This window comes from Equus asinus, chromosome 18 (genome assembly GCF_041296235.1).
Source record: "Equus asinus isolate D_3611 breed Donkey chromosome 18, EquAss-T2T_v2, whole genome shotgun sequence".
In the NCBI taxonomy this organism is placed as follows: Eukaryota; Metazoa; Chordata; class Mammalia; order Perissodactyla; family Equidae; genus Equus; species Equus asinus.
In genome coordinates this window covers 16,095,873-16,108,341 of record NC_091807.1, presented here as the reverse complement: position 1 = coordinate 16,108,341, position 12,469 = coordinate 16,095,873, and the positions used below count along the sequence as shown (strand labels likewise).

Here is a 12,469-nt window from a genome sequence, read left to right as displayed (position 1 = left end):
CTTTAAAAGTAAATATATACTCACCATATGACTCAGCAATTCCACTTCTAGGTATTTACCCACAAGAAAGAAAATATAAGTACACAGAAAGACTTTTACATGAATATTCATAACACCTTTATGATGATAGTCCCCAAACTAGAAATAACTCGTGTCCATCAATAAGTGAATGGATAAACATATTGTGGAATATTATTCAGCAATAAAAAGGAACTACCGTTAGAAAACATCATTGTGAATCCCAAAAACATGCTGAACGAAAGCAGCCAAGCACAAAAGAATACATACGGTTTAATTCTATGTATACGAAGTTTTCAAACAGGTAAAACTTCCCCTTAGTGATATAAATTATATCAGATGTTGGGGAAGAGGAACAAGGGAATTTGGGAGTTGTGGAAATGTTCCATATCTTGATTGGGGTGCTGGTTACACAAGTGTATACGTTTGTCAAAACTCATCGACTGTACTTTTAAAATGGGAAAATATCATTTTTGTAAAGTATACCTCAATAAGTTCACTTAAAAAAAAACAGAGGAGAGAGTTTTAAGGAGAGTTAACAAGGTAAAATGCCACAGAGAGAGAACCCAGAACTGAAAAGAACTATTTTGTTACAAGGAAATTCTTAGTGATTTTAGAAAGAACATTTATTGAAAAAAATGGTTAGAATCCAGGATGCAAAGCATTTTAGTCATATTTACCTGGAATGAGATATTGAAAGAGAAAGCACAGATTTTACTATTTCAATTAGCGTTTCTCAAACTTTAATGTGCTTAGGAACCACCTGGAAGTCTTGATAAAACGCAGGTTCTGATTCAGGAAGTCTTAGATGAGACTTGATACTCTACGTTTCTAACAAGGTACCAGGCGCTATTGATGTTGCTGGTTCATCTACTACGCTGTGAGTAGCAAGAACGCAGATCACTTTTCTGAGGTATTGATGGTTTATGTCAAACGCCATTTTGGTGCAGAAATTCCTAAGATCTATAGAATCCGTTCCTACCATCAGTTACACGTAGCTTGACAACGTTGTCCCCTATTTGTGACTGTAACCAGTACAGGTGCTTATGATGCTCTGGAAAATGACAGTGATTCTAGCAACCTTAGGTTCAGCTCTGTTGCTAACCAATTGATAATCTGAGTTAGTCACTCCTAAACTGCAAAATGAGAGAACTGTTCCCCTTTTTCCTGTCTAGGCTGTTGTGAGGATTACAAGGGAAAACGTAAGTGAAAGTATTGCATGAACCATAAACTAAGGGGAAAAAAAAAAAAAACTTACAATGTCAAGCAAGGTGAGCAAAACATCTAAAGACCAAAGTTTTTAAAAGGAGCTGGACCTAAAATAAGAGGTGGAGCTCTGGGATTATACCCGGGAGCGTGCATGGAATGTACCATATTATAGGGGAGGGGTGCCCCATTTTAAAAATAATCTGTAAAAAATAAGCCTCTGTACTTAAAATTACCTCTAAATTATGAAACTTGAAACATGAACTTTTCCCTCACTAAAGACTTCAATTGGCACCTAATGACATTCAGTGATACTACTTTGCTTCAGTCTCAAGATTTCAAAGTCCTACCCACGCATCTCTGTCCCCTTCTGACACCCACTCGACACTTCAGCCCCGCTCCTCGCGGCCCCCACCCCGGGGCAGTAGTTTCCACTACGCTGAAGGGGGAGGTGGTAACGGACTCCTCCATCTTCGTGCCTCGAGTAGGGGGGGATGAGGAGCCATGTTCCAGAGAACGGGACAAGACCCGGACCAAGAGAGGCGGCATCACGAGAAAAGACGAGTCAGGCACTTGGCATCGGTGCGGGAGGAAGGAGGAGGGCCCGCAGCCGCCGTGCGAACGACCAGCTCTGCCCTCGGCCACGCCACCTTCCCTCCGGAGCCTTCGCGGGATGGCGCCGGCCGGAGGGGGCGGGGCCCGGCGCGCGGCAGCCGCCTCCACTGCGGCCGCCTCCGCTGCGGCCGGAAACAATAGTGGAGGAGCCCGAGCCGCGCGGAACGGCTGCGGCGGGCGCGGAGCCGGACGGTAAAGACCCCCGCGCCGCGGCCCCCGACCCGGCCCCCGGCCCCGCCGCCTTCGCGCTCTGAGTCCCGCTCCTCCGCGCCGCGCGGGGCTCCCCGACGGAGAGACGGACACGGGTCCACGGCACCCTGAGGAGCGGGGGCGCGCCCCCAACGCAGGAGACGGGGCGGGGTCCCCCGAGGCGCCGGGTCCCGGTGGACCGGCCGCCGTGGCCCGCGGACGCCTTCGCCCGGAGAGGGAGGGAGCCTGGGGCGGGGGGACGCGGCGCTCCGCCGGCCGGGCTCCGGGACCCCCGGCCCTGCGTGGCCGCGCCGTCTGCCGGGGCGCTGCCCGGCCCTCCATGCGGGTGCTGTGGATGCCGCTGGGACGGCCGCTCCGGGGGTCGCTCTTCCACGTGCATTTTCCTGCCCCGGATCTCGGATGGGAAACCTCGCTACGCGGAGTTAGCGAAACGCGTCTGAGGTTCCCACAATGAAGTTAGCAAAGCGGTGTCCCTAGCAGGTCGTTCTTCCTGCCTTGAACAGCGTTAAGTAGGTTGACAGCCCCCGGCTGCTGAAATGGCCTCGCTGCTGAGCTCCTTCTGTGCCTGGTCGCGGGTGAAGGGGCGGACTAGAATACCTGCGGACTGCTTTCCTTCAGATCCCCTTAACCATGTGAGAGATGGAACCAAAAAGGCACTTGGGCATAGTGTCCCTGGGGGCCAGGCTTTAAGTTTTACTAGCTTTGTGTCTTTGCACCAAGTATGATATTGAGGTGCAATTATGGCGATGCCTGTTTGATGGGGCTGGTTGTATTAGGTCAACTGAACAGCATCTCTCTTTTCCTAGAAGTTCCTGATATTGCCGTAATGGCAAGTTCTTGGAACTGCGTAACTTTCCTTTTCTGTTTCTTAATAGGGGCACTATGAACGAAGAGGAGCAGTTTGTAAACATTGATTTGAATGATGACAACATTTGCAGTGTTTGTAAACTGGGAACAGACGAGGAAACACTCTCCTTCTGCCACGTTTGTTTTGAGCTAAATATTGACGGTAAGGACACAGTATAGATTCATGTTATGCATGAACCTTACTCAACTACTTTATGCTGAACTATTCTAAGGTAAAACTAAAATTTCTTGAATGATTGGAAATTGTGCCAAGCGTGTGAAATGTGAAGATCTGTTAAGCGTTTCTGGAAATGAAGCTAAAATTAACACAGCTATGAATTTAAGACGTATCTTTTTTGTTGTTGTTTAACTCCCACAGTACTAAACCCATTTTTGCTAATAGAAAAATGAGGTATGAGTATTGACTGGTAAGCATGTTTTCTGGTTTGAGAGCTTATTAAGTTGTCAGAGTTTAACAGACCTTTGTGTGTGTGTATGGTTTTGTTTTTTTTTCATGTTAAGAACTATGGTAACCAGACATTTACACTGATGAACAAATGTAATTTCTTCTCTTTGGCCTACCACACTAGTACCTGACTGAGGTGAGCTGGAACTCTTTTTCCCCAGTGGTTATGTTATTATTTGGAAAACCATTTTTAAGTTTTTAGATAACCTCTTTTCAGCGGTCACACACACTTTTAATAATTTTTAAAAACTAAGAAGGTTTTTAAAATTTCTTGATAGTATCTCTAAGAGTATATGAAGAAGTGTTCGTCAGACATTTTAGAAATCTCTGTCATTGAATGTGTGTGTATTGAATGTATTGGTTTGGATTTGGTGCACGTAGCTGTATATTAACATCAGTCTATGGGTATCAGTAGTTTGCCCCCAAGAAAGAAGTAGGATATGTTTCTTTAATCTTGATGTTGTGATGGTAAAACTCTGATTTTTTAAAAAATATTTTTGAGTCGCACTAAAAAGAATCTTAATATTCCTGCAATAAAAAAGTTTGCCTTTCTTTTGAATTTTAAATTGTAATGTATCAATAGAGAAATTTTGTTAGACCTTTAGATTTTGGACAGTTTCAAAGCAGCATTTCATTCTTTTTCCTGGATTGTGTATTTGAAAAATTTTATTATCTTTACTTTTTTGTTTATTAAGTAGGAGATATGAAATGTTCTTATAGTAAAAAAAAAATTAGGATTATCTGCCTTGAGATTCCTATAAGGACTTGTTTTTCAGAAGTTGTTGTAGGCACCAAATTAGTATCTTTAGATATTCTATAGTAAAAGTCAAATAATAGCCATAAGTAGACCACTAAAAACATAATAGAGTTAATTACTACAGGACATTCATCTTTCCATTTAAGATCATATTGGTTATGATAGTTTTGCCATTATATACTCTCTTGAAGAGTTGTAGTTGGTGAACATAACTGACGGGAGATCATGGATTTCCTATGGGTTACATAGAATACATATAACTTTGGCTTTAATAAATGGATAACTAATTTCAAAGGGATGACTTAAAAGCACGATTCTTCTAGCACTTAAATTACCATGTCCTTAATCACATTTGAGGGAAAGATCTAAATTTATGTTCTTTGGAAGTAGAGTTAGCCCTGTGCATTCTTTTACGTTGTGGATTTTAATTTTAGATTAATGATCCAGCCAAACCTGTGTTTTACATGGAAGGAAACTGAAGGCTGAATAGTAGGACTGCTCACAGCTGCTCTCGTGGTGATGGCAAGCTGTTTTTGTGTGCCAGGCATTTACTGTGAGCACTTCTGTGCCAGGCACTGTATTAAGCACCTTACGTGGATTATCTTATTTAACTCAGAATAGCTCTGGGGTAGCTTATCCATTTTAAACGTAATGGAACCTAACCTCCGAGACCTAAGACATGGGCTTTGAAGTAGCAGGACAGTAATTGACAGAGCTGAGCTTCGAAGCCTGACCATCTGGTTCTGGTGTATGTGATCTCAATTCCATTGATCTACTGTCAGTAGTTATTTTAATTGTTAGGGCTAATATTAGCAGCTTGTTTTCCTGAATCCTAATTGTCTATCCTTGCTTTTAGGTCAGCCAACTTTTTCTAAGCAGTGCTTCCTGCTAAATCATCATTAGTGGTGTTCATGCTGTGATAGAATTTTTCCACGGAAACCTAAACTTTCATAATTGCTTTTCTAGCCCTTTTTTTAAGTATGCTTTTTAACTGGTTCTCAGTTATTTGATAGAGAATATACAGATGTTCTTCAGGTACCATCTTTATAAATATTTCATCTCTGGTAACATCTATCTCGATGTATAAGTGTGATCTAAGTCCTCTGTTGTTGAAATAATGGTTATCTTTAAAAGACAAAAGCAGTTCTCAGTTTAAATTAGAACTGTTTCATTTTATACTCTCTATACACTCAAGGTTGTATCTTTTAGAATGCCAATTAAACCTTTGTGAGAAATATTATTTTAGAATTTAAATTTCTTCTCAATTTATCTGATGTCAGTTCTTGCAAATATATACATTTTCATATTTACTACAGTGACAGTCTAGTGCATTATAACCATTTTAATGTAATATAAGATTATTGTAGGAAAAAAGGAAGGAAATAAAAATGTGAATTCCACAAAATTTCATGTTTCATATCAGTATACAGGTTTTTAAATATCAGTGAAAAAAACTGATAATCACATACCTAAAAAATAAGGTATATTTTTTGTCTATGTCAGTAAACTTTTTTAAGTGTCTTTGAAGTTTTCTTTCTCCTACCAAGTTCTCAATGCAGTGCCAGTCAGTAAATGTCACAATGTAAGAGGAATTTTAAAAAATATGACATTTAACTTTACTAGTTTGGTATAACTTGGTTGAAGTATGGCAGTGTTGCTGTTGCCTCGTTTCATAGTTTACTAATTGCTAAATTTGTTCTAAAGCATTCTATTTTTTTCTCTGCTAATAGACTAGTTAAAAATTCTCTTGAGGAATAGTAACAATTTGGCTAGTTTTTAGTCCACACATTTGTAGTAAACAAAAATATTTTACACCTTTTGCATTGTTGATTACGTTGACTCAAAACTGGTCTAATCAAATGGCCTCTTGTTTAAAAGCTGTCTGCATGCATGTATTTATAAAATGAGGACAAAAGAAGAAAGAGAATAACAAGACAATCCAATCTTGTCAGAGAAATTTCGTATTCTGAGCATGCCTATAAGTTGCCTTTTTTCTGTGACTTTATAGTAATTAAAAGGAAAAGAGTATTTGCGTTTTATATACTTCCAAGCCATAGGTGATATATTCCAAGGACCTAAGAAATGTACTTTGAGGACTCAAATCTTTAAGATGTTCACAAGATTGATTTTTTTTTTCTACCTATAATTCACCATTAGGATAACTTGTCTACTTGCAGGACTAGGAAAGAAATGCATAAACTTCCTAATACTTATGGTCTCTCCTTGGCCCTAGGACACTATAAACTTTTTTATGCATGTATGATCAAATACTCTAATAACCATCATAGTTTATTATGCTAAAATCTCAAAAGTTATTTAGTGACCAAATTACCACCATTCCCAAAACTATTGAGGCTGGGAGGAAGGTAGCCCAGGGTGATCTGGAGCCAGGAATGAAACTCAGTTGTAATGTAGCAAAGTCAGATGAAACTAGAGGGGGCAAAGATCCAGGACTCCAGTCTGTTACTTCATACTGTTTTCATTTTGTGCCAAAATACTGTGCAAATAATTCTTAAAGCATTTCTACCTTCCTCTGATAATTGAGTTTCTTTCTTTTCTATGGAGATAAACTTTTTTATAAGACGGGGTCCATTCTTCTTATGCTAAGTTTTCAGTTTAAGTTGATTTTGCTAGTTGGTTAGTAAGCACTACTAATATTTACTAGTCCATCTCAGACTGTATAGTCCATCTCAGACTTCATTCTCCCTTAATTTGTTGAACTTTCCAGGAACTTTTCTAGAAGGAGACCCAAATTCAGATCCTTAGTAGTCTTTCCAGCAACAGAAATTTTCAGGTATTTTCTCTTGGTTAAGGCACTGGTGTACACAAGGCTTACTTTTAATCTCGTTCTTCCTTGATTCTCTGTCTTTGACCGAAACGGTGTTCACACGGTTAGTAGTCAGGGGACAGTCTGAATCTCAATATGAAATCTTTGATTGAGTTTGGAAGTCAAGACTGGTTATTGACTACTCAAAGTCTGTCAACAGCTCTTCCTGGGTCCTGTTTCTGACACACCATCATCTTTCCACTAAAGTAAAGAGGCCTGCCACTTGTGATGGGGAAGCTGTATATAACTAACTCAGTCTGGCCTTAGCCTCTGTCCCACAGTGGCAAACATCGTGCAGTGCTGTTGACTAAAAGAGCACTTTTAAATACAAAGCCTAATTTAACTTTTGGACTTTGGCTCAGCTATCTTTGATATACTTGGAAATACAGGTGGAAGGTTAATTCTTTTTTCCTTAACTGCCTTTTAATGTCAGTTTAAATAAATTTGAACACTTTCAGAATGGCTCTGATAGTAAAACCTCATTGTTTGGACAGAAACAGGACAAGATGGAAGTGGAAAATGGGTTTAATTGGTGATAAATTTAAGTTATAGAATAGTTTACAAGAAAAATAACTGAAACCAGGCTAACCACATGTAGTTAAGACTTTTGACTTAACTAACACCCATATATGAGGAGCCAGGTTCTAGATTCTTATCCCTACCTAAATTATGGCAGCCTCATTTCAGTTACTCCTGACTTTCCCTCCCTTTTAACTTTGTTAAGCTTTCTAATTCTAAAGTCTAGGATGAATTAAAAGTCTGGATCATACACAAGTTTCATTTGGGAAGAAATATCCATTAGGAATTTGGTCTGGCTATATGTAATGGGAAATCCAAATAATAATGAAATAAAATGGAATGGATATTTATATCTCTCATATAAAACAAAGTTGAGTCTGGAGCTGGTATGGTAGCTCCACGATCAGGATTCCACCTTCCTTAACACACGCTTTCCATCTTCAGAGCCATCTCTTGAGCCAAGGTGGCTCTTGGAATTCCAACCATTGCTTCTCTATTCTCAGACAAAAAAGAAAGGACATCTGACAAAAGGTGCATGCCAACAGTCCTGCATCTAAAAAGGAGCTTTTCCTGAAGTCCCACCTAACAATTTCTTACATATTTCACTGCCCATTCAAGAGAAGCTGCGCCAGATAAAATTAGCGTTTTACAAAGAAAGGGACAAAGGACATTGAGTAGGCAGGTAACAAAGTTGGTCACCGAGAAGACTATCTAGTAATTAAAGATGATACCACACTGAAGATTAACTATTTGAGCTGCACCTAAGACCATCAAGTAATGTCCTGGGGAGTCTTCTAATCCTGGAGCTTGAACTGAAAGGGATTTTAGCAAAACGAGGGATTGTGGTCTGAGGATGGGCATGCAGCCAGATCTCATAGGCACTTGTTACCAGAAAGCTGTAAGAATTTTCAAGTTTCTGACCCATCTCGGTATGTAAAAATGTAATGATTAATGCAACTGCTCATAAAGACATCCCCGTTTTTTTTTATTCTGTCAGAACGTGTGTGATTAAATGAGTTAGATATTATAAACTTAGAAAAGCCCTTCCCTTTTTTCTCCCAGCCTGTGTTCATGCTAGACTAACACCCTCCTCGTATGTTTACAGGGAAGACTGCTTTTCTGCGTCTGGACACATCTGCCACTGCTCCACTTCTGCTTAGGGATTAAGCTTGTGGGCCCTAGACTCAGCCTGGCCTTGAATCTTGACCCTGCCACTAAAGTTGGGTTTTTCTGGCAAGATACTTAAGTTTATAGTGTCATACTGGTTCTGAAATGTTACTAGTAAGAGCAATTTTGTATTTTTATTTTTTAATCTTGAAATCGTTGTGCCAGAATCTGATTCAAGAGGGCTGAACTCCAGTTGTTGCCATTCGTGCCAAGAAGAATACTTGGTAGTCTAAGCAGCAGAGCTCAGATTGATGTTTGCTCTTGATGCTCAGAATGAAGCTGCAGGGTAGCTGAGGGATAGTGATTAGGCTCACAAGTTCCTAATTCTGTGCCCCGAAGGTCCAAAAACTCCACGTGGGGGCACACACTCCAAAGGCAGACTATCTGGATTCAAATCCCCATTTACTAACTGAGACCTTGGGCAGGTTACTTATGTGTTTTATTCTGTCAGTTCAGCTATATATATGCCCATCTAAGTTTTAAATAGGAAATGACTAATATTTACTTTCTCCTATTTAGTGATATAGTGAATAGCTAAAATGCCTATAGAAATGACTAGGAAGGCTGGAAACCCTTACTTTACCGATTTTTAAGCATAATCGAGCGTCTCTCATAGCTAACATTTATAGAGCTGTCTCCTCAGGACTGAGGGGTAAGCAGTAGGATCGCCATTTATACGCAGCGAAAGGAAGGCTCTGAAGTCAAGTAAAGTTGCCCTGAAGTCGCAAAGATACGTAGTAAGCAAGCGATGCAGAAGGGATTCAGATCGGGTGGCTCATGTCAGAGCTATTGTAACCACTGTGGGAAATGGATGTTTCTCTGTGTGACCTTTGCCGTATTTTGAAAGTTTAAATTGTAGACTAGCCCCTTAGGATGACAGCATTCATGCAGTGGTTTTCCTAATGCCTCTGATGAGTCCTGCTAATCTTCTTTGTCCTTTATTCTTTCCTTTTTTTTTAATGTTGGCATGCTGTGTTGTAGGCATTCCATCCTCCCTCGCTCTGTCTGGGCTTTTATGGCCTTTTATACGCTGATAATTAGCAGACCTCCTCCCTCTGCCTCCTCTCCCCCTCCCCCAGGCTACACGTCTATACATGCAGCTAATATTCAGACATCTTCACTTGTATAGCCCATAAGTACTTCAGACTACGTGTCTGAAGTGAAACTATTACTCTCGCCCTACCCATACCTCTTTTCAAAATGAATAAATAAATAAGATTAGGGATGTGAATTCCCCTCTATCCTGCGACCCAAAATATCAGGGTTGGAAGTGAAGTATGGAGAAGTTAGACTTCACATGCCTAGCGAAAGTGTGTGTAGGAGCTCACGGAGAGAACCTGCCTGCCCTCGTTCCTAAAAAGTGACTTCTCAAAGCATTCTTCCTGCCCTTGCCCACTCCTTCCCCACCACACTGCCCACCCCAGTGTTCTTTCCTTCATAGCACCCTTTTCTTCCTGGCACTTGTTAAAATTAGTTACTGTAGTTATTTGCTTGTGTGTTTGTGTAATGTGCTGCCCCTCATTTCTAATTCCATAAGGACATGAATTAGAGTCTTTTATTTACTACTGTATAATTGGTTAGTGTATAATCCATAGCACAAGGACTGGCAAAGAGTAATAAGCGAATAATTGATTGATGAGTGAAAAACCTATCAATCTAAAGGAGATTTTAAAGAACTGTCTTTCTGTGTTTTTTCCCTTAAACTTGCCCACAGTGAAACTCTTAATTTTTTTCTGCCGTTTCACAGTATTTGATGAGATCTTTCTGGAGTCTACTAAAAGTTTTATGAATCTTAGAAATAGAAGAACTTTGTATCGTATTCAAAAGAAAAATATAATGTAGCCAGTAAAACAGTGATATCTAATGTTGTTTTGCAATCAGGAGGATAAAAGCAGACAGTATTTTTCTCCAAACACAGAGCAAGAAGTTTTGACATGACTCTGTTTAGAATAGGAGGTTCTAGATTCGTCTTACATACTGCTGCTCTTATCCCAGACACTCCAACATAGTGGTGTGTGCCCATAATGATGACCCCATGGTAGCTGATGATCCTGAGTGCTTGTTAAATCAGTGATAAAATTATGTTCTTTAAATCAGTGATTGAAAGTTGAAAACAAGCAGAATATACAACCCAGAATATCTTATTAATAAGAACATCATAATTATAAATAAAAAAAGATTTATTAGACTACGTAATGACATTCTGGGTCACATTCAAGATTCTGTCATCCCAATGTGTTGACAAAAGATGAAAAGAAATGTTTTATGAGACATATGGAAACATTAAATTTAGACTGAAAATCTTTGGTACTTAGGTCAAAATTATCTGTTCTCAGTAAAGGGATATAATTTTCATGATTGAATTAATTTATAATAACTGTTACTGGAAAGCTGATAAAGACAAATCAGCTATTCAGAAATAAAGGTAATTTTTCTATTACATGCAAAATAGTATTGGCCTGAGAAGAAAGAAGACAAAGATAGGTTTATGCCTCTGCTCTGCAAGAAGTGAAATATCACTCTCTCGTTGGGAGAAGCTAGTTCCTCTGTCAGTAAACACATAAGGGATTTACATGTTGAGATAAGTGACTTATCTAAACAATAGTCAGGTATTGTTTGTCAGATATTGTGTGCTTTACGTGCATTGTTTTATTTTGTTCTTAATACAGCTATATGGGGTAGGTGCTATGTCATCCGAATTTGATGAATAAGGAAAGTGAGCAGAGAGCCTGGGTAACTAGTCCAAAATCACACAGCCTAGAAGTTCAGACACAAATTCTCTGATTCTGAAAAGCCCAAGTGTCTAAAACATTTCTGCTTCCAAAAAATTACATGGACGATTAGGAATTTAGGAGCTATTAAGACACCTTTGAACAAAGTTAGAGATGAATTACACAAATGTGAATATTCAAGCAAGGAACAAAATTTGCGTCCCAATACACGCTTAATTTTTAAAAATAATTTCTACCCATGATATTATTTGATTAATACATATTTGGTGGAATATGCAAAAAATACACATTTCTGATGACCCAAGAGAGGGGGATGATGCAGTTTGTCTAGATTGTAATCTAAACTATCTGGATCGGATTGATGATGATCAGAGAGAAGGGAAGATAAGGGACACACACATGACAGTCTTCCCTCTTCCTACCCAGGAGGAACAAGCCAGTTGAACGGTAGACTGACATTTGCTACAGAACTATGCAGGTGTCAGCCAGTAACGAAGCAGTGGTTCTAACTCTGCTTTCTGTCCTTCCAGCCGTTCAGGTACTGCTGGCTAACATACTTACCCTGATTGTTCTCTCTCTCAAGAGGGAATAGGATTCTGAGTAAGTGGAGGCAACCAGTGTAAACACAAGTGAAAATGTCAGCAGCAATCCTGGAGTTGTACACCAGCTCCCTTTTGCTCCTCAGCCTCAGTAGCTGATCCTGGGGCACTCTCTAGAAAGAGAGAAAGAAACAGATGGTTTATGAAGTGAATTTTCTACTTTCTGAGTTTAGAAAATAATATTAAACTTAACTCAGTAAGAACATTTTAGAAATATTTAGAATATATTTAGAAATATCATCCCTCTGTTGACAATCAAATAATAAAACTTAAGAAAATTTTCCAATGTTTATTACTGAGTATAGTAAAAAGACAACGTAACTTTATATGTGCATAGCACTTGAGAGGTTGGAAGGGGCTTTTACGGCACCTTAAAGTTAATCTCCACTTTATATGGGAAATGAACATTAAGTGTGAATTCCAGATAAGGTAATACATGAAAAATATATAAGTGATTGAAATCAGAGTGGCTAACATTGCAGAATTATCAAAATGTTATCAACTATA

The 12,469-nt window shown here is 39.4% G+C and overlaps 1 protein-coding gene across 2 annotated transcripts in view; it reads left to right on the top strand.

Moving 5' to 3' along the window:
• Window positions 1–1,649: 1,649 nt before the first annotated feature.
• Window positions 1,650–12,469, top strand: part of C18H21orf91 (chromosome 18 C21orf91 homolog) — a 32,598-nt gene continuing 21,778 nt past the window's right edge. The window contains exons 1-2 of one of the 2 annotated variants that reach the window (XM_014865453.3): window positions 1,650–2,031; window positions 2,925–3,058. In XM_014865453.3, coding sequence (XP_014720939.2) covers window positions 1,898–2,031; window positions 2,925–3,058 — 268 coding nt within the window. In that variant the 5' untranslated portion in view covers window positions 1,650–1,897. The remainder of the gene's footprint in view (window positions 2,032–2,924; window positions 3,059–12,469) is intronic. The other variant, XM_070488722.1, reaches the window with a different exon arrangement.